This window comes from Pediculus humanus, genomic scaffold (assembly GCF_000006295.1).
Source record: "Pediculus humanus corporis 1103172108298 genomic scaffold, whole genome shotgun sequence".
NCBI lineage: Eukaryota > Metazoa > Arthropoda > Insecta > Psocodea > Pediculidae > Pediculus > Pediculus humanus.
The window spans coordinates 81,530-107,364 of NW_002987867.1; the positions used below are offsets into that span (position 1 = coordinate 81,530).

General features: G+C 26.0%; 3 protein-coding genes across 3 annotated transcripts; all 3 read left to right on the forward strand.

The window, feature by feature from the left end:
* Positions 1-234: 234 nt before the first annotated feature.
* Positions 235-8,472, forward strand: Phum_PHUM561380 (uncharacterized protein; the record flags this gene model as incomplete). Its single annotated transcript, XM_002431895.1, has 7 exons — positions 235-480; positions 552-800; positions 6,455-6,600; positions 7,134-7,439; positions 7,524-7,763; positions 7,865-8,122; positions 8,358-8,472. The coding sequence occupies 7 exons, from the start codon at positions 235-237 to the stop codon at positions 8,470-8,472; spliced, it is 1,560 nt and encodes a 519-aa protein (XP_002431940.1).
* A 1,205-nt stretch (positions 8,473-9,677) lies between these two features.
* Phum_PHUM561390 (TRAF-interacting protein, putative) lies at positions 9,678-11,043 on the forward strand (the record flags this gene model as incomplete). The annotated part of the gene is made up of 4 exons (XM_002431896.1): positions 9,678-10,156; positions 10,273-10,588; positions 10,671-10,882; positions 10,983-11,043. The coding sequence occupies 4 exons, from the start codon at positions 9,678-9,680 to the stop codon at positions 11,041-11,043; spliced, it is 1,068 nt and encodes a 355-aa protein (XP_002431941.1).
* An 813-nt stretch (positions 11,044-11,856) lies between these two features.
* Phum_PHUM561400 (protein phosphatase 1 regulatory subunit 12B, putative) lies at positions 11,857-24,915 on the forward strand (the record flags this gene model as incomplete). The annotated part of the gene is made up of 13 exons (XM_002431897.1): positions 11,857-12,105; positions 17,678-17,927; positions 19,655-19,834; positions 20,128-20,258; positions 20,344-20,483; positions 20,589-20,782; positions 21,453-21,543; positions 22,246-22,416; positions 23,197-23,398; positions 23,562-23,696; positions 24,034-24,333; positions 24,452-24,523; positions 24,796-24,915. The coding sequence occupies 13 exons, from the start codon at positions 11,857-11,859 to the stop codon at positions 24,913-24,915; spliced, it is 2,235 nt and encodes a 744-aa protein (XP_002431942.1).
* Positions 24,916-25,835: the final 920 nt, after the last annotated feature.

Sequence of the window (25,835 nt, forward strand, 5' to 3'; positions counted from 1 at the left end):
CACCTTACATAATAATAATAATAATAACAGTTTGAAGATATTTTGACGTTCACATGTTGTTAACTCGGTTAATTTTTTAATGTTTGACGAATAAAAAAAAAAAAAAAAAAAAAAAAAAAAAATGGAGTTAATGAAGATTTCACTTTATGAAATGATGTTTTAAACTTCCCCCGCCTCAGGGTAAATATTTTAATTTGTTTTTCATTTTTTTTTTTTGTTTCAGTCAAAATCAAAATGACGGAATCGAATAATAATAATAATAATAATAATAATAATAATAATAACAATGCAGTGAGGAGAATAGCTGATTTTTACGTAAATCGTAGCATATTTATAACGGGTGCCACTGGTTTTATGGGAAAAGTACTCATTGAAAAATTATTATACAGTTGTTCGGATGTTAAAAATATTTACATACTCATACGGCCGAAAAGAGATAAAACGGCAGAAACAAGACTAGAAGAAATGTTTAAGCTACCCGTGAGTATTTTATTTAAAAAAATTGTTATGTTGTTAAATAAAAAAAATTTAATTTTTTTTTTTTAAATCAGTTGTTTCACAGGGTGCAAAAAGAAAAACCTCATCTATTTAAAAAAATAATACCCGTTTTCGGTGACATAACGAAAGATGGATTGGGTATAACGAACGATATGAAAAAAAAACTTTGCGATGAAGTATCAATTTTTTTTCACGGTGCTGCAACCCTTAAATTGGAATCAAATTTAAAAGATGCCATGGAAATGAATGCTTGGGGTACGTGGAGAGTTTTACAATTGGCTAAACAAATGAAAAACCTCGTGGTAAGTTTATTTATTTATTTATTTATTTTCATTACAAAACACTTTTCAACACTCCCCCTCCGTTTAATCTGGTTCATTTTTTTTCTTATAACTTACGTAATTTAATAATAATAATAATAATAATAATATTTAATCGGTATTTAAAAGAGAGACAGACGAAAAACATTGAGAGCTCACGTTGTTATCTCCACCAAAAAATTAATTACTATTTTTAAACAAATAAATAAATAAATAATCTCGTGGAGCAACTTTCTTTTCATCATCGATAATTTTTTTAATCGTTATCAGGTACGGATGAACAAAAAAAAAATTTTTTTTTCCAATCACTATTATTATTATTATTATTATTATCGATACGGTGGTATTTTTTATTTATTGAGTTTATACATGTTTGTTGTTTACGTACCTTTTACGCCCGTTTTTTTTAAAAAAAAAAAATTCGTTTTGTTATTAAAAAAAAAAAAAAAAAAAAGTATTCACGCGATGATTACCGACCACGTGTTTAAGTTGATGATAATAATAATAATAATAATATATTTTTTCCCATTTACACAAACGTAATTTTTTTTTTTTACATCATTCGTAGGTAACCTTGCAAAGTTTTTTTTTTATTTTCTCTTAAAAAAAAAAAAAAAAAAACGATTTGATTTTCGAAATCGAATAAGAAAAACATTGAAAAAAATTTATTGCATTGAGTGAAAAGGTCAAAAGGTCAAAGGAATGAATGAAAACGTAGTAGTAAACTTGTACTTACTATAATTTTATTGTTATTATATAAATAATTTTTTTTTTGTTTTCGGCGAAGTTTATTTTAATAATTATTAAATTATTTACCATTATTATTATTATTATTATTATTATTATTATTATTATTATTATTAATTTGTCGTAGGTTGTAATAAATAATTTTTTTTTTTTTTTCGATACTCGATCATTAATCGATTTAATTATCGAAATTTAAAATTTAAAAAAAAATTTACGTAATAAAACACAAAATTCGTTTTTGACGAGTAGTAAATTGAAATCAATAATTAACCTCGTCTTGTAACTTAAATCGTTTCTCTCTCTCTCTCTCTCTCTCTCTCTCTCTCTCTCTCTCTCTCTCTCACTCTCTCTCTCTCCCTCTCTTTCTTTCTCTCTCTCTCTCTCATAAGAAATATTACTCATGAAAAATCCATAAAAAATAATGAAAAAAATTTTACGTGTTCAAAGAGTGAAAAAAAAAAAAAAATGGAAAACCGTTGAAATAATAATAATAATAATAATAATAAATATTGATTTACTATTAAACCATTAAATATAAAAAATTAGAATAGTAGTCGAGAGGTAAAAATAATAATAATAATAATAATAATAATTTTATTGTATTTTTAAGTTAATGGATCGTTATTAAAAAACGGTCCACCGAAAAAAAAAAAAAATAATAATAATTAAAATATACATAATGTATAATGATTTAATCGTAACGGGGGGGAGGGGAGAGGGGGGCTGTTACAATTGTGTAATCGTCACTTAAGAAAAAAAAAAAAAAAAAAAAATTATAACTTTGACCATGAATAGTCACGTATTATCATTATTATTATTTGTAACAATGAGGGGAGGAAAGTTATGATTGAGGTCCGTTAGGAAAAGATCTTTAAACCCTTTTATAGCGACAACAACCACCGTAAAAAAAAAAAAATTCGGGGAGATGATATAAGAAAGAAAAAAAAAAAAATTAAAATTTATTTAAATCGTTTGTAATAATAATAATAATAATAATAATAATGAGTTTGTGTTGAAAGTTGCGTAATTGTAGTTTGAAAGTTATGAAAAAAAAAAATAATTATAATTTTTTAGCATGTTTTAAAAAAAAAACCAAAACAAACAAATCATAAACAATCATGGCTACCTAAATAGATTTATTTATTTATATTTGTTTTTTCGTTACATAAATATTTTAAAGATTTTTTTTTTTTTTTTAAGGTAGCAACAACCATCTTTTGATGTTAAATAATTTTTTTCCGTTTCTTAACTACTTATTTTATTTATTTATTTATTTATTTATTCGAATAAATAATTAGGTGAGAAAATTACTTGATGAAAAAAAAAAAAACTTTTAAGCTTTCACATCTTCTGTGATTTATAACCGTCATTTATATATTTTTTAATTGTACAATTAAAAATTTTATTTTTTTTATTTATTATCAATGGATTATATTTTGAGGTCAGGGTCATCGTATACCTAGTGACGTCACTTTAACTCAGGGGTTAGTTTTATTATTATTATTATTATTATTATTATTAATACGTGTGTGTGTGTGTGAACGATCGGTTAAAACAAATTTCATAAAGTTTTTTATTATTATTATTTAAAATTTAATTGAATTAAAAATAATTATTATTATTATTATCGGATTTGATTTGTCACGTTAACTAAATTACAGACCTTTGGGTTATTATTATTATTATTATCATTATTATTATTATTAAAATTTAAAAAAAAAAAAAAAAAAAAATTGATATGTTGTAATTTATAACGCGGCATTAAAATACATTATACGGTTTTTTTTTTTTTACAAGACCGATAATTTTAGGGTTGTTGTTACTCTATGACAATCGATAGATCGATCGATATATCGATTTATATTTTTGTTTATACTCTTTGGAATTTTTATTTTTACACGTTTTAATACGTAACGAACAACAACAACAACAACAAATTTAGGCATAACGTAAAGAAGGTTAAGTTATGTAATTATTAAAATAAAACGATGAAGAGTTAATTGATTGATTTATATAAAATATAATGAAAGAATCATGAATTTAATATTGAATTTAATTAAAAATTATTATTCTCGATAATAATAATAATAATAATAATAGTTTTGGTGTTTTGGTTCAAATGTCAAGCGGCGAGTTGTAGATTAAAGAAATAAAAGATTCGAAAATTATTTTTTTTAAATTAATTAATTTATTTTACGTGAACATTAATTTAAATTTAAAAAAAAAAGAAACTTGCTTGATATATATTTTTTTTTAAAGTTTTAAATAACGTAGTACCTGTTGTTTGTTGTTTGTTGTTGTTTGTGGTTGTTTGTTGTTGTTGTGAGTCTCGTATATGAGAAAAATTTATCAACCTTGGACCTTCACGTCTTTCTCTCTCTCTCTCTCTCTCTCTCTCACGGTTGATTTACATTACATGTAAAAAAAATCGAATCGAGTTTTTTTTTTTTTGTTTTTGGGATTCTAATGAACGAGTAATGATGGTTGAGAAAAAAAATTTTATTCGTTACAAAATTTTTTTTTTTTAGTTTCGTCCATTTTTGATTTCGTACGATAAAAATAAATTTATTGAATTGTTACTTATCGTACCGAAAAAATTTCTGTTTAAAAAAAAAAAAAATTACCCAATTTTTTTTTTTTTTTTGTGGTTACGCATGTTGTTGTCGTTGTTACGTAATAAAATTTTTTTTAAATTCAAACAACATTTTGCCAAAAAAAAAAAATGATCTCGAAGTTATTAAATTACCGATATGTTGTTGTTTTTCTAATTATTATTATTATTATTATTAAAATTATTGCGTATTTCTTTTTTTTCTTTCTCCCCATTGCCTCAAAGGTTAATAATTTTTTTTTTTATATTAAAAATAAATTTATTCGTAATTATGGGTTTTTATTTAACTTATCACCTTCCTTTGAAAAATTAAAAAAATTTTTTTTTTTTGGTTTCCGGTTTTTCGATTTATTTTTAAGTTTTTTTAAACATTTTCAACGAGATTTCGATTCGAATTTTTTTTTTTTTTTAATAATATTTATCACAATTTTTATCTGAGTCCACTTTCCTTTTTTTTTTTTTTTTTATTGCGTGTTTTATTAAAACAGGTATGCGAAATATTTAATTACACATAACTTTTATTAAAAAAATTGTCGTGAGTTTCTAAAGAAAGTTTCTGTTCTTTAAATTTTAATATCGTTTAATGTCATCAAAGTCGTGGAAAACCACAAAAATTAAGCGTTTGTAGTAAACATTTCCGTCGTTAAATTATTATTATTATTATTATATAATTTTGGAAAATAAATAAATAAAAAAAAAAAACGTAATAAAACGCTTTTTTTTTTTTTTAAATTAATCAAAAATAAATTACGCATAAAATCATCGTAACGAACTTTTAAACCGTTTTACAAAAAAATTTGTTTCTTTTTACTAAAACATACTAATCGTAAACATAATAAACGCATGTTTTCGAATGTTAATCGTTGATGACGTCACGTCATGTTATGTTATGTTGATTCTCGTTTAACGAATCGTTTCTCTCTCTGTAACTTCGTATATTCAATGTCAATGTTTTTATAAATAATAAAATAATAACGACGAAAAAATTATTATTATTATTATTATTATTATTATTATTATTATTATTATTATTATTATTGTCATCATCAAAATCCTATAAGTGAAAAAAACAAAGAACGCGAATAAGAAGAAGGTTCGACGTGTTTTTTTTTTTTTTTCTCCACAAATTTTTATTAATTTTTTTGTACTTTGGAAAATTATTATTATTATTATTATTTTTTTTTTTTTTTTTTATTTTTTTTATTCTTATTTGTTCGTATGTATTTCTAAGACCTTCATCTTTATCCATCATAATAATATAAATATTATTATTATTTCCGACACTAGAGAAAATTCAATAATTTGTTTATATAAACTAAACATAAAAATATCCATCTTGGATTACAATAAAAATTTATTTTATTTATTTAAAAAATATTATTATTATTATTATTATTATTATTAATAATTTTTTTTTTAAGGTGTAAAGTGATAACAATTGTAAATAAATAAATAAATAAATTTGTCTCTTGAGGATACCATATTAACGAATAACTAAAAAAATAAATGAGAAAAGGTGTGAATAATAATAATAATAATAATAATAATAATAATAATAATAATAATTTAAAATGAACCTGTGCCTAAGGTCGAAAAATTTTACATTACCTTCACCCTTCTTTATTACTAACGACCGACGACGACATTTTTTTTTTTTTGATGATTTATTTAAAACAAAAATATTTATATATATTTAAAATAAAATTAATAATAATTATTATGTAATAATAAATAAATAATAATAATAATTAATAAATAAGTAGGTAAAAAAAAAAGTTCAAAACCGTGTAATTTTTTTTTTTTTAATATGGGATTCGATTATTATTAACCTGACCTAAAAAAAAAAAAAAAAAAAAAAATAACGGCTTAAACTTTTCCATCTCTTTTGTAAAAAATTATAAAAAACTCGACTGCCATGAACTGTAAAAATTATTATTATTATTACTCATGCTTTCACCTAAAAAAATTTAAACGATAGTTTTAAATATTATGTTTTAAAATCCCATCGTATAGTCTTTTTATTATTGTCACATTACGTACCTAATGACGTCACGTAATAATTATCCGAAAGGTAACAAAAAAAAAAATATTATTATTATTATTATTGTAATTATTAAATACGTAAGGATAACCACTTACTCCATGTTTTTTTTTTTTTTTTTTACTCTTGTAAATTACGAGGGAATATGAAGAGTTTAATTGATTATAAATGTTATTCCAAAGTTTTATTTAAAAAATTAACGATGATAATAATAATAATAAATGGGTTTTATTAAAGGTATTCGTACATTTGTCTACTGCTTTTTGTCACGTCGATGTTGAAGTTTTGGAAGAAAAAGCCTACGATTTCCCATACAAACCAAAAGATTTAATGAATTTAGTCACGTGGATGGATAATTCAATTTTGGATAAGATTACCATGGAGTGAGTAAATACGGTTTTTTTAATGTAAATTTCCCAATTGAAATTATTACCCGAAAGAAAAATAGGGGAGGGGGGGGGGAAAGAAAAGAAACAGACGAAAACAATTACAAACAAAAAATTGCGTTTGTTTGTTGTTTGTTGTTAAATTTTTTTTTTATAAATAAAAAAAATAAAAAGTTAAATATTAAATCGAGATAATAAGAAATTGAGAAAGAATTGCGGAAATAAGGAGGGCATGAAAGAAAAATAGAAAAATTTTCCATTGAAAATCAAGTTTTTTTCTCTTTTGCAACACACACACACACACACACACTTGGTCAATTTCGGTTTTTCGTAACGCCATCATTATCATTATCATTATTATTATTATTATTTTCTGTTAAAAAAAAAAAAAATACGTTCAAACGTTGATTTACTTTGAGGCATCAAATTCATTTGCCATTTGAGGGTTTGTTTTTTAAAAACAAGTTTTATATGTTTGTTTTTCACGTGGAAAAAATTATTATTATTATTATTATTATTATTATTTCAAGTTTGATTAAACCTCATCCGAATACGTACACTTTTACGAAACGTCTTGCCGAACGTTTGGTCATTGATGAATTTCCAAACATGCCCGTTTGTATTGCTCGGCCATCGATCGTTTGTCCTGCCGTTAACGAACCACTTCCCGGATGGGTAGATAATTTAAACGGACCGGTTGGTATCATGGTAGCAGCCGGTAAGGGTGTTTTAAGAAGTATGTATGCTAAAAAAGATTATTACGCAGAATTGATATCCGTTGATTTTGCCATTAACGGATTATTGGCGGTTGCAAAAACGGTAGCCTTGGAACCCAAGTAAGTAATTAATTAAAATATTTATTACTATTATTATTATTATTATTATTATAACGAGATTAATTCTTTTTTTCTCAATGACAGGCCTAAGGAAATTCCAGTTTATAATTTAACACAATCGGAAGAAAGGAAAACAACATGGGGTGAAATTTTAGAAAAGGGAAGATCATTCACACTTGAAATACCATTTGATTTAGTTTTATGGTATCCTGATGGTAACATAAGAGGTTCACTTTGGGTTCATAAATTTTTTGCTTTTTTCCTACATTGGATACCGGCGTATTTTATCGATTTCCTTCTTTTTATTTTCCGACAAAAACGATTGTAATTTTCATTAATGATTATCGATAAATACTTCTTCGAATACATGATTGCCACCATCGATATTTATGCAAGTTATGTTTGTTTGTTTGTTTGTTTTCCAGCATGGTTCGAGTTCAGAAAAAAATCGAAGTCGGATTGGAAGTTTTACAATATTTTACAACACACGTTTGGCGTTTTAAAAATGAAAAATTTTTAAAAGTTCGAGATAGCATGTGTTTGGAAGATAAAAAAGAATTCAGTATAGATTTTAAAAGCGTCGATGATTATTCATATATAAAAAGTTGTTTGATGGGAGCACGGAAATACATTTTAAAAGAACCGTGTGAAAATCTTCCGAGAGCAAGAACGAAAATAAGAATGTGAGTTTATAAAATTAATTTATTAAAGATTTTAAACGACACGAGCCAAATAAAAATTAGATACGATGACCAAGCAAAAAAAAAAAAAAAATCATTATTATTATTGTTATATAGCGTAACAACGACGTTATAATTATTTTAAATAATTATAAAGAGGTTAACCGACAAAAATTATACTCACCTGTTCCTTCATATTTAAAACCGAAAACATTTTTTTTTTTTTTTTTTTTTCCAGCATGTACGCCGTTGATCGAATCATCAGGTTCATGTTTTTAATTTTTTTGGCTCAAATGATTATTTCGTGGTGTAGAGCAACGAGTTACATATTCGATGCAACTGGAAAAATTTAAAAACGTACCATTTGTTAGAAGTTTTGTTTATTTTGACGATGTTCCCATTCCTAGACGAGTGTAATAAACAAACAAACAAACAAACATAACAATTTTATTCAGTTTAAAACCTCCTAAATGAAAATAAATTTATCCGGTAATTTTTCTTACACTATGCGTGCATTATTATTACTATGCAGTTTTCATCAGATGTGTCTCAATAAGTTTTTTTTTTTAAAAAGAATTTGATTTTGATATTTTTAATCATGAGATATTTACTACTCATAAAAAATGATTGTGGTTACCAAAAAAAAAAAAAAAAGACTGAATTGTATTTCTATAAAAAAAAAATTGTTACCATTTTATTCAATTCTTAATATTAAAAAACAAAAAGTATTTGTACGTCTCATGATTTTAATTTTTTTGTGAAATTGTAAATAACTTTTCTTTTTTTTTAAATAATTAATAAGAATTCAAATATATATATATATTTGTTTTTTTTTTATTCTTTTGCATAATTACAAGATTAGATTTAAATTTTTTTTAAAAATAAATAATAGTATTTAGATTTTATTGATTCATTAATTAAATTTATACAATTTTTTAATTGTAAACTGAAAATTAAGGGAAAATAATTGCGAGTTTTCGTTAATTTGAATTTTTCAAATGAAAACCATAATATTTTGTAAATATTTTTTGATTTAAAACTTTGCTCATGTTTTGTAATGTTTTTCACGAATGTGAAAAAATACATAAAAATTGATTTCTTTCTTTTTTAATAAGTAAAATATTTATTACATATAATTTTAATTTAATTAAATTACATTTACAAACATTTTTATGTGCGTATTAAGAAAAAAAAAACTGTACTTCGTGTAAATCCGAATAAGGTAAAATTTACGTAAGTTTTACATTCAATAAATTAAATTTATTATATACTGTTTAATGAAAATATACGCATATATATATATTATACTATAATAATATAATGTACATAACGTACCTTACTATATATATAATAATTATGTAAGAGTAATGTTTTTATAATAATATTTATATCAAACAAATTTTTTCAAACTTTAATTCCATTTTTTTTCTCCGATCGAAAAGGAAATTTAAAAAAATTCCTTTGAATTTTTATTTTCAAAGATTGGCAAAACTGATAGTTTTAGCGCCCCTGTGGTCTTTCAACGGTTCTATTTTTCACTGAGTGTCAAAAGTTTAAAATGCGAATATTTTGTAGTATATGCAAAGATATATTTATCCCGGATTCGGATATTTATGCAACTAATTGCGGGCATTTATATCACGGCTCTTGTATTTTTCGATGGTGTGAATCACATAATTCTTGTCCTCAGTGTAGATCTGCTCAAAAATTACAACCAATAAAAATATTCTTGGATGTTGAAAAGGGTAATGGACCTGATGTAAGCGTTTTAGAACATCAAATAGAAATTTTAAATAATGAACTACGTGCGAAAGACCTTGAAAACAAGGAATTAATTAAAAATGGGAAAAAGTTTGAAAAGACTATTAGTTGTTTGGAAGAATGTACAGCTGGTTACAAAGTTAAAAATGATATGCTTAAATCATCTATAAAAGCATTAAAAGAACAAATAGCTGCATTAACAAAAAAAAGTGAAAAATCTCAAGAATTAAAAAATGATTTTAAAATATTACAAAATAAATTGAAGAATTATGAGAGGTAAATTTTAAATTTCTTATTTATTTTTCAAAACGATTATGATTAATTGTTAAAGTGTAATTCAACAAATTATTATTTTGTAAACTTTAAAGTAATATTTATTTTACAAATTTTAGCCTCAACACGATTCTTAACAGTAGTTCTTATGAAGTTGAAAAATTTGTTAAAGAAACTCCAGTCACAGAATTTGGAATTAGACAGTTAAGTATTTATGTTAGTGCACTTAAAGATAAAACGGAAAAAGATAGAAGAAAACTTTTAGAGTTGAATGCCGAAAAAGAAGAATTACAAAGAGCATTAGAACAAGAACGTTTGAAAATCTCTAGTTATAAACAAAACAGCGATTTAGAAAAATTAGAAACTATGAAGTCGTTTAAAGAAAATAGTGAAAAATTATCGAAAAAATATAAAATTTCAGAAGTGAAATCGAAGGTAATTAAGTTGTAAAAAGAAATAACAAAAATTTACTTTTTTGCAAAATAATAATTGTATCTTTAATTTTAATAAAATTTAGGATTGTCGAAAAAGGTCAAATCTTAGTGTTGATTTCTCTAGCGTTCAAGAGAAAAAAATTAAAAAAGTATTAAGTGATTCATCCCAATCGAAAATTTGTAAAAAAAAAAGTAATTGGGAAGAATTTTTAGCAGCAGGTACAAGCAAGCAATTGGACCTGAGCAAGAATGAACCTTTACAAGTAAAGTCGATTAAATTTGAATTGGTTTATAGGTATGCCATCCTTTGTTTAATTCAAACAAATTATTTTTTAAAAACTTTTAAATATGGAATGTTTATTTAATTTTTATAATTTTAGGAATAATTCTTTTAGTGGAATGGGAGGAAGTAAAAAATTAAGCTTGGGAAGTATTTCAAAATCGGAAGAAATTTAAAAATTAGACTGAAAAACGTTTAAATTAATTTATTAAAAAAAAATCAATATTTAATATTTTTGTAAATAACAAATATGTAATTTATGTTATTGTTTTTTTTTACTGCACAATCTATGTTATATGGTATTATAAAGTATTTAAATTTTATTTTTTATAACATGTTGTTATTTATAACTAAAATAATTTTTTATAAAATTGAACATAAATGTTATCCGACAATATTTTTTTTATCGTAATTGAAAATTGAATCATTATTTATTGAAGTTAATCGGCCAACTTGTCTTTAGATGAGAATTAATTTTTGTGATCTAATATTATTATGACTAACCTAACAATAATAAATAATTTAAAAAATAAAGATTTATGATAAAATTAAAAATTTTTACAAACGTTTTTATTTTAATTTTTGACTTATAGATATTTATTATTAATTAATTATAGCTAAAATTTTAAAATATCTCTAAAATGTAAAATGAAATTTATGCAAATCTGTTATTTATTTTTCACTTTAAATTTGAAACGTTTCCTTTTGGTTTAGCATTTGATTATTAAGTGGTTGATTAAATTTTCAAGAAGAAAATTTGAAAATGTTTAGGTTGAAATAAAGTTAATTCCAAAGAAATAATTATCTGGCACTTTTAAAATTCAACAAATGTTGCACCTATGTTTAGCTTTTGAGATTGAGAATTTTAAATTGTATAATATAAAATTTTAAGTTTCTGAACGTACACCTCGTTCTCTTAGTTCACAGCAAAAGTGGCCGCTCCCTCCATGTTGATAAAAGTGCTGTAGACGTATGGGGATACAAAAAAAATGTCGTTGGAAAATCGTTCCAATTCGGCGACGTTTAAGCGTGCCGAACAGTTAAAACGTTGGGAAGAATCCGCGACTAATTTACAAGATTTCGAACCTAAGTTAGCTTCTCGGAGAATTCAATTTTCTTTAGGATGTGTATTTCTCGCGGCGTGTGCAGCGGGCGACAAGGAAGAAGTTTTACGGTTGCTTGATGATGGTGCCGATATTGATACAGCAAATGTAGATGGATTAACCGCTCTTCATCAAGTAAGATTTCGGTCATTCTTTTATAATTATCATAAGTGAGCACATTAATATTTTTATTAAGTTTCATCCATATGAATTAAGATGGCTGCCTTGTGCAGCTGAAGTTGCCTGGGGGTTGTTTAGTCGGTTATTTAGCAGCCTTGCGGTTTTAATTTAGGACATTATATCAATCTCATAATATGTGTAACCGATCTATGTTTTAATCATGCTATTTAAGGACATTTAAGATGACTAAGACATATATTTTATTAACTTGATGCTATTGAATCTCAATTTATCTTAAACAAAATGTGTAATATTCTATTCATTTTTTTAAAACTGAGGAAGAAATCTATGAATAATTTTTAAATATTTTAAACCTCGAATGAATGTTAAAAAAAATTATATAAGTAGATTTTCTGCTGAATTTGAAGTACTTAAAGTCATAAAATCATGGCTTTTTTTTTAAAAAGTTTTCTTCTTAGTTTTTTTGAACATTTATACATTACTTGATTACATACAAAAATGAAAAGTTATTAGATAAAAATATTGAAGTATAAATCAAGGCATTTTATGTATCCAATTATTTGTAATTATGACCGATAATAATATTAGAATTGAAAGTATTAGATAATGTATAACTCATTTACCCACATTATGGAATTTTTAAATTTAAAAGTGTAGGAGTGACCTTTGTCTTTTTGACATTCATTAAAAAAAATTTTTTTTTTTTGGCATGCAATGAACTTTATTTTATTATATATAAACCAATTACAATTAATGTTTCATAGATTTAAATTTTCAAGGATGATTGAAATTAAATTACTATCTTTTTTCCACGTTCATAACCATATTATCGAAAAGATTTAGTAAATCGTACATACAATTTTTAAAATTAAAATATTCAATTTTTTTTTTACGATTACATTTTTGAATTCAGGAAGAGAGAGAAAAAAAAAAAAAAGAAACCAAATTAATAGTTTCTTTTATTAAATAATTTATTGATATGTGTTAAAGAAAGTGTATCAATTATAAAAAGTCATTAAACTTGATGTATAAATTTATTTTTATATTTTGCTGAGTAAAATATGATGTAAATCCCGAGTGATCGATATATTTTTAGATATGGCCTTCCACAAATTTCTCTTTTAGAACACCTGTCACAGTTTGTTTAAATCAGATTTTTTATTTTTTAAGTCAACATAATTTTAATTATATGTGTTTTTACTGAATACACACACACACACACACACACACACACACATTTATAAATATAAAAAATGATAGTTTCGACTTAAAGCTTGACTCGATTAACGAAATACTTTTGTAACAAGAAATTGTTATTTTATATTTTTGATACTACATTCACTTTTGAGGTTACTTACTCTTTTTCTACTTTTTATTGTTCATTTTTTGTTTGGCCTTTGGAAAACTGAATATTGTCGATTGAGAAATTTGAAAAGAAAAAATTTTTAGTTTAGGGCTTTCAACTGAAATCAATCCCAATTAAAATAAATAAAAATGATAAGTTAGGTGTTGTATGTGATTTTTGATTGATTGATTGCAAATGTTTCATTTTTTATATAATTTGTGTGGCATTAATTCGGTTGTAAAAATAATGTTCAGGTTTTTTTTTTTTTTTCTAAATTGTCTGTCGTTCTTTTCTTTTTGAAATAAATTATAAAATTGGTGACAATTTAATATGTCTTTAAAAATTTTGGATGTAATAATTATTGGGAAAAATTATTGTATTCTTCTCGTGAAGTTAAACGTGGAAAGTTTTGTTTAAATGAAAAAAAAAAAAAAAAAATGAATACACATATAATTGTAAAGGTCAGGTGTAAGGTTTTTTTTTTTTTTTTTTTTTGTATTCAATTTATAATAGATTTATGGATGTAATTGTAATAAAAAACAAATATTTGACGTGTGAAATATTATGCCTTGAAAATGTTTTTCATTTTTTTTTTTTTTCGGATGAAATTTTATATTATAATTTTTTTTTTAAATGATAGTTGAATACTAATTTGTCCTTTTAAAAAAAAAAAAAAAAAAAAAAAATGTATTTTGCCATCAAATGAATTGATAGAATTCAATAAATTTAAATAATATTTGTTGATATAATAATAATAATGAGTAGAAAAACAATTAAATGTTTTCATAATTAATAAACTTTTTCTTTCTTTCTCTCTCTCTCTCTCTCTTTTTTTTTTCTTATCCCCCCCCCCTTCTTATGAATTTTTAGGATGTCAAAGGTGGAGGGGAGGGGGAAATTACAAATGATTTTTATACGAGTATGAAATGCAATGTAATTTTATTTGTTTTTTTAAATTTGGTTTTTTTTTTTTTTTTTATAATGTTGTAGCGTTAATTTCTCAACAAAATAAACTTTTTCTCGACAGCCCACGAGTGCACATGTTAAAAAAAAAGAAAAAGAAAAAAAATAGGCCTAAAAAAAGTTGGCTGTTATTCAATAGCATTAATTTATTAAAATTTAACAGGTTTAGCTTTTTTACCCTTTTTCTTTTTCTTTTTTTTTTTTTTTTTTTTTTTCCTAATTTAATTTAAATTTTATTTTATTTTGGACGTCTTTTCCCTTTCTGAGTTTTTAAAAATATTTGAAAAAAAAAAAAAAAAACTTTTTTTTTAATTTTTGACTTTTTCTTGTTTAAAAAAAAAATTTTTTTTTGTCTACAACGTTTTGTCAAATGTGTTAAAGGAAACAAAGGATTTTCTGAAAAAGTTTATATTATTAAGTTTAATAAAATTATTATTATTATTATTATCATTATCATTAACGTAATGCTTTATCAGCATTTAAAGTTTAAATGATGAATTGTTGAATGAAAATTACAAATTTTTTCCTAAAATTTTTTTTTTTTATGTAAAAAAAAAATAAAGGGGGAGGGAGGAGGTTTCAAGTAATTATTAGGTTAGAATAGGTGAGGTGAATTATTAGGTGAATAGAATAGGAGGTTTACAACCCCAAAATGTGATTGATATCAGGAAGGAAGGAATTTATTAACGTTTTATTACTTGTTGCTTAATTTTTTTTTTTTTTTTTTTTTGGTAATTACATAAATCAAAAATTTTTCAAGTATAAAGTTAAGTAAGTGATGGCTTTTAATTTTTACGTACAATTTTATTCGATAAATTGTTATTTTTATCACAGGGATTAAGTGTGTAAATTTGTACGATAGTTTTTCTCTCTCTCTCTCTCTCTCTCTCGTTCATGTGAGAAATTAAATTATTCATGGCGCTCACGAATTTTTTTTTTTATTTTGGTTTTTTTTTACATCGTCTGCTTTCGAAATCGTCCCGTTCGTTCGTTTTGTATCAAAACAAATGTATCGAAGAAGAAGAAGAAGAAATATGTTTTTTTTTGTGTGTAATAATAACAAGAGAGAGAGAGAGAGAGAGAACGTTATTATATTATTCACAATAATAATAATAATAAAAACAATAATTATTATCATTATTTTTGTCAGAATAATAAAATTTTAATGAATTTCATAATAACGAACAAAACGAACGTTTTTTTTTTTTAATTATTTCGATTTTATTTTGTTTCTTTTACAAAAAAAAAAAAAAAAAAAAAAAAAAAAAAAATTTTTCAAACATCTGCAGAAAAAAAAAAAACTTATATTGCAATTAATTGTTTCTCTCTCTCTCTTTTCCATCAGGAATTTTTTTTTTATTAGTTTTTTTCGTAAAACGCGGTTTTTATTTAAAAATTTTATTTTATTTTATTTTATTTTATTTTAATCTACTTGTCTAAGCTGCATTTTTGAAAAGAAAACATTTTAAAAAAAATAAAAATAAAAGGGGGGGGGCTTATTTTTCAACAATTATTATTATTATTATTATTTTGATTTTCTGTCTTTCTCGTTTACTTCGATGAATTTTTACACAAATTATTTGAATTCGAATAATAAATGAATTTAATTATTAAGGATTATCCTTCAATCAAATGGGGGGGGGAAAAAATGTTTTTAACAATATTAATCGGGTCAGTTAACTTTACTTGGGTGAATTAAGAGGATGAGTGGGCGTTAATATCTCATGTATATAATAATAATAATAATAATAATAATAATAATAATAATAATAATAATAATAATAATAATAATGATAATAAGAATCTTTCATTTACTGAATAATTTTAATTTATTCCCCCTTCTCCCTTTCCCACCCTGTCTTCTGGCAGCAAATAAGAAAAATGGTTTTTTTAAATTTTTTCCGGTTCAAGAGAGAAAGAAAAAAGAGGGAGAGGGGGAGAGAGAGAGAGAAAAAAATAATCACTGACTGACTGACTGACTTTTCATATCGAATATGAAATATTTATTTTCAGTGTTATGAAAAATTACTCTTGTATCGGTGTTATGAAAAATTTATTTACGAAAATAGGTGTAATAAATTTTAATGAAAATTAAAGGTTTTGATTAATCTTGTCAGCACATATCTTTTACCAGTCAATGTTCATTTCGTGATGGAACATAAATTTTTTTTCTTATACAATTATTTAAACGAAAACGGCATATAAATAATAATAATAATAATAATAATATTAAAGCGGTGAGAAAAAGTTTAAGAGAGTTTGTGCAAGCTTTTTCTTGTGGGCGTTTTTTTAAAAACTTGAGGTTTTTTTCTTTTTCTTTCTTTTTTTCCCTTTCCCCTCCCCCTCCCTCTCTCTCTCTCTCTCTCTCTCTCTCTCTCTTTCTAGTTTTATCAAGTGTATTTTTTTTTTTTTTTTTTTTTTTTTTTTTTTACACCAAGATTTGATTTGCTCAATAATTATTCAACCGCCGAGTCAAGGATTATTATTATATATCAGTTTCACAAAAAAAAAATACATATTTAAATTTCATCATCATTTTATTTTATAGGGAGAGAGAGAGAGAGAGAGAGAGGAGGGAGGAGGGGAAAGCAAAACGCTTAAACGTTTTTTAATGGTTTTCATAACATAATACTTTTTGTTTTATAGAGTTTTTCAATAATGATAATGAAGAATCTAATTTTTTTTTTTTTTTTTGATTTTAATGAGATTTATTTAAAAATTCGACAACAACAAAAAAAAATTTTCAATTTAATGGAATCGAGAGGGAGAGTGTGGGGGGAAAGGGGGGGGGAAAACAAAAGAATTTTCAAATTTATGCCTTGTGGTTTTTTGTTTTTTTTTTTTTTTTAAGCAACATCGAAAATATAACACTTTTTCTTTTTTTTTTTTCTAAATGTTGTGTTTCTTGTAGAGTTTTCTTCCAACCGTAAAATAATTCCTTTCTATTTTTTTTTTATTTTTTTCGACATACTCTTTGACGCGCGAATCCTTAAAAAATTTCTTTTTATTTTTAAACATTTAACAATTTTGTAAAAATTTAAATCATGTTCTTGTTCCTCTCCTTTTATTTATTTAACTCGAAAAAAAAAAAAAAAAAAGAAAAAACAGTCGAATAACTTTGAAAGTATTTTTTTGCGTTCTGAATTTCTTTAAATGGCATACGAACCGGGCCCGGGGTTTTGGCAACGATTTATTAATAAAAAAAAAAAAATACTTATGTATGTATGTATATTAAAAATAAATTGAAATTCTTTTCAGGCTTGCATTGACAATAATTTGGACATGGTTGAATTCTTAGTCTCTCACGGAGCCGACGTTAACCGTGGCGACAACGAGGGTTGGACTCCTCTTCATGCAACCGCTTCCTGCGGTTTCATAAGCATTGCCAAATACCTTATTGAAAATGGAGCAAACGTGGCCGCTGTTAATAATGACGGTGAATTACCATTGGACATTGCGGAATCGGATGCAATGGATGATATACTTCAAGAAATAATCGATGCTCAAGGTTTGTACTTGTTCATTCGTTTTCCTTAAAAAAAAAAATAAAAAAATAAACTGCAATGCTTTGAATTGTTTCGACGGTGGCGGTTTTAATTTCAAAAAAAAAAAAATAATTAAGTAACAACATAACATAAAGGGCAAATTTTTTTTTTAAAAGTGCCACTTTATCAGTTTATTTATAAATTCAAAATTATGCAATTAATCGAATATTTGCGTCCGAAACGTGACTTGTAAATAAGATGTTTAAATAAAAACGGTTTACTAACTTTTTTTTTTTTTTTTAGTCGCGATTTTTTTTTTTTTTTTTTAAACGTACGGTACGGGGTCGAACCTGGGAAAGAAAAATAAAAGCGTTTTTCTTTTTTTTTTTTTTTTTTTTTTTTTTGGGGGGGGGAGTTTTTATCTCATAAGATATTGAAATGAAATAGCAAAAGTAATGTGTTACCACCGCGAAAAGAAAGAAAGAAAGTAAGGATGATGATAAACATATCGATTACAAAAATTTTCCGCGGAAAAACAAAAATGGACGAGTTTTGTTTTTTTTTAAAAAAAATGAAATCGTTCATTATTTATAACTAACCTATCCAAGTGGGTCAATCTCGAAGAAATTTAGTCTTTTAAGAAAAAAGAATTTTTTACGTATTCGTTTTTCACGGTTAAATGAAAAAGGAAAAATTCATGAGATGATCGCATCGATGAGTGTTTTTCTTTCTGAGTGTGTTACGTCGTTGACCTTTATTTATGAATTTTTTTTAGTTGAAGAAAAAGTTGATTAATACGAATGGTCATGAAAGATTATAGAAATGTTGGTTTAAAAGACCGCCAAAAAAAAAAAAAAAAAAATGTCGAACGGGGATTGATCTCTGAAGGGATTTATATCAAATCATTAAAAAAAATAAGTAGTAATAATGAATTCTCACGTTGTTTCGTATGCAAGAACAAACAAACAAACAAGATGTTATAAAAAAATATATATAATGAATTGCCATATATTGAATGTTGATTTCGCTAATAAAAAATAATTACGTTCGGGAAGATCAGGTTTTCCACGAGGTTGAATTGGAAACTTTCATTTTTTTTGTTCTGCAATTTATTCAAACATATTTTTTAAGCCATTTTCTGATGTTTTTTTTTTTTTTTTTTTTTTTTTAAATTCTAATGAATGTAAGAGTTTGTAGCTTGTAATATTTAAATACTTTGTCATTCGTATGCAATTTGTTAATTAACGTTTTTTTTTTTTTTTACGACGTTCCTCCTTTGTTATGCGAAAAATTTTTCTAAAAAAAAAAAAAAAAAAATGGCTCGAAATGGTTAATTTATTATTATTATTATTATTATTATTTTTTTTTTTTAATTAAATGTTTGAACGGTTAATAATATGTTTCAAATATATCGTAATTAATTAATTTTAAGAGTACAACAAACAAGAATGATTCGAATTTTATAAAAATTAAAATTGTTTTCAACTAAACAAACAAACACTTATTACGGAGTAAGTTTGTTTGTTTGTTTTTCTTCAGCGGTTAAAACGCTTTCTCTCTCTAATCCTTATTTAAAAAATTTTGTTGTTTTGTCTGGATTAGATCACAAGAGGAAAATATTTATTATTAGGGGGGGGGGAAACGATTTTTTCCCTATTTGTTGTGGGTTTTTAGTATTCTTAGTCACGTGGTTCAAACAATTTTACATTAAAATTATAAGTTTTTTTTTTTTTTATATTCATTTTTTCAGGAATCGATTGTGACGAAGCAAGGAATAGGGAAGAAATAATTATGCTTGAAGATGCCAAAGATTGGTTTAACGGTGGAGATAACATTGATCCTTTAGTACCTCATCCTAAAACTGGAGCGACGGCTCTTCACGTTGCTGCGGCCAAAGGATACATTAAAGTCATGAGTATTTTATTACAAGGTACATACCTTTTCCCCCCGGCCTCCCCCCCCCGATATAAATTTTATAGAATTTTTTTGAATTCCCAAAGAATTTGAGTTTGTGGTGATGAATTAAATTGTCACTTCAAAATTATCTTTGGTAAATTAAATCCTTAATGATTTTTCCTTTTTTTTTTTTTTTTTAATTATCATTAAAAATTTATCGTCATTAAGAAACAAAACAATTTTTCTAATTTAAGAGTTTAAAATTCGTTTCGTTGTATTGAAAAATTTTTAACGTCATTTTCCAATGTTTGATGCCTTGTTTTCCAGGTCAAATTGACGTCGACGTTCAAGACTTTGATGGTTGGACGCCTTTGCATGCTGCAGCACATTGGGGTCAAAAGGAAGCTGCGGAAATGTTGGTCGAAAATTTTTGTAATATGGATATTAAAAATTATGTTGTGGGTTTTTTTTTAAAAATTTGATTTTTAAAGTTTGATTTTCGCTCGAATGGTTTAACAAGTTAAAAATTTAATTTATTTGAAGGGTCAAACTCCTATGGATGTTGCCGACATTGCCATGGTTACTGTTTTGGAAGATCTCCGAACGAAACAGGCTGCTTTGCAAAAGGATCGCCCTCCTCCTAGCAATTTACACAATAAGGCACTCAACTCACCAAAAAGACGGTAACTTTAGTTTTTTTTTTTTTGTTTTCCTTCTCGTGGAATATAAACCTTTTTTAATAAATCCCTTTAAAAAATAAAAAAATTAAAATTAATATTATTTTTTAGGTCTTCTGTTACTAGAATGTCGGTGGCAGATAAAACTAATCTTATTAATAAGGACACTTCATCCGAAAGGCAGTTGCTCGACCGCGCCATTTCCGAAGAACCTAGTAATAAAGTTAAAAAAGTCGAAATTGACGTTGAGGGAAAATCGGAAAAGGAAGAAGTTGCAACATCTCCATCTGAGGAAAGTAACGTGGGTGAGTAGATTTTCTTTTTTTTTTTTTTTTTTTTGATTTTTAATTTCCGGCGTTTCGATCACGTTTTTCTCGACGCAGTATTTAAAAAATTTTAAATCCGAACAAAAAAAAATGGTTTCCTAAAGGTTTAGAAAATAATGATAATGATAATGATATTGTAATTAATCGTCAAATTCCTTCGAAAATTTTAACTTTGCATGCTTTCTGTAAAACAAAAGACGATGATAGCGAATCTTGGAGTGATGAAAGTTCCGAGTTCAGCAATTCAAATGATGTTGAACTCGAGTGGATTGAAATCGGTAAGAATTTTCACGGATATTTGAATGAGAGACAATTTTAGGAAAGATAAAAAAAATATCATTTTATCAGCCGATTTATATATTTTTATATATTAAAAAAATATTTCAGAAAAGAAAAATCGCGTCAACATGGACGACTCAACTCGAATACCTTCTTTACCGGATCTAAATAAAACTGCTCTCAGTTCTCAAACCTCTCTGGAAGAAGAATCTCCCAGTTGGAGAAGGCCCGGTTCGTTTAGAAACAAACCGCAAACAAACGAACAACCTTCAAAGAATTTAACATTAAGTAAGATTTTTAACTTTTTTTTTTTTTTTTTTTTTTTTAACAATGAAGATCAGTTTTAATTTTTTTTTTTTTTTTTATGCAGATGTAGACAAAAAAGCATTACCAAATAAGCCTTCTATATTTCCCAATGAAGTCGTGTTAAGAAGAACTCATAGTTTTGAAGCAGACGAAAAGTAAGTGAAAAACAATTATCATAAAGCAAGAATTAAAATTTTTTGTTTTTTGTCGTTTCGTGCTCATAACTCGTGTCTGTTTTTTTTTTTTTTTGTTTTGACGGCATTTATTTTTGCATGTGTGCGTGTTGCTTTAGGTTTTATCGCAGGTACCTGGAGCTTCAAGCTCGCATTGCTAGTTCTTGTCCAGCTCTTCACCCTCCTACGGGACAACCCATTGTGCGTCTTCCTATAAGGTCAGCTTCTTTTAGGGAACGTCAAGCGTCTAGTAGGTGTGTAGACCCTTTTTTTTTTTTTTTAATCGCTTTTATTGCCGAGTAATTTTAAATGTACATCATTGTGATGATGTTTAATGTTTCGCACGTGAATTATCGTTTGTCTTTTCTTTTCTTTTTTTTTTTTAAATTAAACTAATTTGGGTATTTTTTTTTTTTTTTTTTATGTTGACAATTTTAAAATTAACCCTTAAAATCAATTTTTTTTTCTAATATTGGATTTTTCTTTCAAAGTGAATTATAAATTAAGTTGAACGTGAGAAATGACGGGGTTTTGGGAAAAATAAATATTTACTTTTAAACAAACATTTAATAATACAGGCGTTTTGAAATCAATAATTTGTAATAATAACAAATCTTAAATTCAAAATTTATTTTGTAATAATTTTTGAAATTTTATCGTTTTTTTTTTTTCTAAACGTTTCAGGCGAGGATCTAAAGAGGAATCTAACAACACGAATACAGAGTCTTCCGCTTCAAATGTTCCTGTGACGACGACAACAACGCCAATGACGAAAACTGTAGGGACAACACAAATAACCACTACCTCAAGAACCGTTTCATCACCCACGCTTATCACTCAACCATCAATAGGAAGGTTCGTGTTAATAATAATAATAATTTTTTTTTTTTTTAATAAAGTAATGAAAGAGCGATTGTAATAATAATGATAGTACTCTAAGATGGTAAATGTTTTATTTCGCGGCGTTCAGTCAAAAATGAAATTATATTAATGACGTTTTTAAAATTGAACTAATTCGTTTGAGTGGGATAAATTTTATAGCAATACAACCGAAACACCTACCCCGAGTACGCCGACGACACCGACCACTCCAGGTGGAAGTAAACTTAGTCCCGGAAATATCTTCAAAAACTTTTTCAAGTGAGAAAGATTAAATAAATAAATAAATAAATGATAAAAAATTAAAATGAATGCAATTTTGATTGTCAGACTAAACTTTTTTTCTTTTATTTTTTTTTTTTGTTATTTGATTTTATTATTTATTTATTTATTTTTAATGAATTACGTACGAAAAAAAAAAAAATACAATTTTTGCGCAGTGCTTTTTACAAATATTATTTATATAAATTTTTTTTTTTATTAATTTAACGGCTTTTTAATGTTTTCAAGTTTTTTTTTTTTTAAATTGTTCGTTAATATCGAAGACGGCGATTTTATTATTATTATTTTTTTTTTTTTTTTTTTTTTTATAAATTGCAGTTATGAATTTTTTTTTTGATTTTAAATAATTCTGCGATTGTTGAGGCATGGCTGTTTTTTTTTTTTTTTTTTTTTTTTTTTTCAAAGCTTTAACGTTTGTTGATTGCGATCATCAAATTTACCAATGCTTTAAAATGCTTCGTTTTGACGTTTCAGGTCTTTTGTACCTCCGGTAAGAGACGAAGAAAGTGAAACTCAAAGAAAAGCTCACGCGAAAAGAGTTAGAGAAACGAGACGATCAACGCAGGGTGTCACGTTGGAAGAAATCAAATCGGCCGAACAACTCGTTAAAAAAAGAAATCAACAATCGTCTGCTAATAATAATAATAATAATAATAATAATAATAATAATGATCAGGTAAATGATTGATTATCCAAAAAAAAAAAATTTTTTTTTCGAAGCGGTTTTTTATTCGCCCCGTCGCGGTCGATGATAATATATAAAACGCGATGAAATTTTATTTTATCATAAAAATATAATTTGTTTTTATATACAATTGGCTTGTGTGTGGATTTAACAGACAATAATGTCATCTGTTTTGGCATCGGCAACGATAACAACAGCCCCGACGACGGCAACAATACCCGCAAAAGATGAAGATACAAGTCACGAACGTAGGCCCTCTTGGAGGCTGAAAGTGGACAATAATAATAAGGTGTTTATAAAACAGTTAAAGTTTGGAATGTTTTCCTTTTTTTTTTTTTGTAGTAATCTGTAGTTAACGGTTTTTTTTGTTTTGAACGGTTTGTTTCCTTCTTCATTGAAATATTTAAAATGAAAAATTTCTTTAAGGTGAATAATAATGTGCCGGAGAAAAATAATGTTAAATAATTTAACAAAGTTATTGCTTGCTGTTGTCCGTCCGACTGTTTGTTTTTTGCAAAAAAAAAAAAAAAAAAAAAACGGATATTTATGCTAGTATTATCCGTTAATTAAGTTTATCTGAAATCAATGAATTTAATCAATTTTTTTTTTTTTTTATTCATTTTCAGTTCCTCCTCGAAGATGCCAGAACGAAAACAAATTCAACTGCCGAAGATACCTCAACTTATGTCAGGAGACCACCTACTACGGGTACGACCGTCAACGCGTTGACCGCGGCAAATAATTTGTCAACGGATAATACGGGAGAAACAACGGTAACCGTGCCTCTGAGACAAAGGCAAACGAAATTAGATGACAAAGAAGACAAGGAAAATGATTCCAGAAGTGCCCTTGCAACTCAAGCCGTTATACAAAGGAGACGTAAACCCAAAAGACGATCAACGGGAGTCGTTCACCTGGATATGGATGTAATTGTCTTTTTTAATAATGTCCCCCTCCCCTCCCCCTCCCCTCCCTCTCTCCCCCCTCAATTCTACTCGTACTTATTTTTTTAATTATTGTTTTAATTTTTTTGAATGATTGTAGGAAATTGATCCCGAGCGTCAAGATTCGGGTGGAGCAGGAGATTCGGAAGTAAATAAATTAAATAACGAAGTGGTGAGTTTATATTTAAAAATTTATATTTTTTATACCTGAAAAGAGAGAGAGAGAGAGAGAGAGAGAAAAAACATGCGTTGCACACTTTGATAGAACGACAAGCCAAAACTCTGTTTTTTTTTTTTTTTAATAAAAAGAAAAATAAACACGAATCGAACGGTCAGCAAGCGTAGGTGGTTATATTGGTTCTTAAAACGGTTTGGCTTTGATATTTATCACACGCACACGCACACGCACGCACTCACGCACACGTTCTAGGAAATGGTGAAAAGACAAATGTTTTTCTTTCTTTTTTTTTACAACCCACACACGGTTTGACGATTTCCCACTTGAAATGTGTCGTCGCCCTTGGACTTTTTATACTCTTGAGCGCTTTCAAACGAAAGGAATAAATTTTCCTGTTTTTTTTTTTTTTTGATGTATTTTTCTCTTTTTTGGAATTTATTCGATGAAGATGTTTAAAATTTGAATGCTTTCAAGTCCGAATGATGAGAGAGAGTGCGTGTAACAATAAAAACATGTTTATGTTCTTCTTTAAAAAAAAATATTATTCGAGTACTTGCGAGTACTTGTAGTGGGATAAAAAAAAGTTACTCTAATCATTGCTCATCTCTCGCTCTCAAAACCATATCAAAAATGGATCGTTTAAACGGGGTATTTTAGTGTGTCAGTTTACGCGGGGAGAATGAAAATTTCATATATAAATGTTTATTTTTAGATTAAGAAGAGCGATTGCAGAAGAAAAAAAGTAAGCAAAAAAAATTTTTTTTTTTTTTGTGTGTGTGTGTGTGTTTACGTGTTTACGAATTATAAAAAAAAAAATTTAAATTTTCTGGCTTGGGCCAAAGGAAAATTTTGTTTGACAAAATTATTTTCGTTATGTTTTTTTTTTTTTTTTTTTTTTTTAAACGTTTAAATATCGCAAAGACATTTTGATCGATTGAAAATTTGAAAATTTCCCACTCGCCCTCCCCTTCGTCTCCCCCCCCCTTCGTTCGATGTATTTTTTGGCTGGTTTGGGAAACAAACGTTTAAACTAAACTTACGCGAACGTTTCTCCTCTTTTCTTACCCCCCCCCTCCCCTCCCCCTTTCTCCCCTCGCTCGCTCGCTCTCTACCTCCGTTAAATGAAGTATAAAAAGAAATTGAATCGAATTAAATTTGACCCAAAAGTTTATTTAACATTATCGTAATGAGGTTTTTATTACAGGATTACCTTGGATTTTCTTTTTTTTTGTTGACCTATTTTAACTGTTGATTTCATCTGTGACAAAATTTGAAAGTTGGAAAGTTGGGAAATTGCGAAAATTGA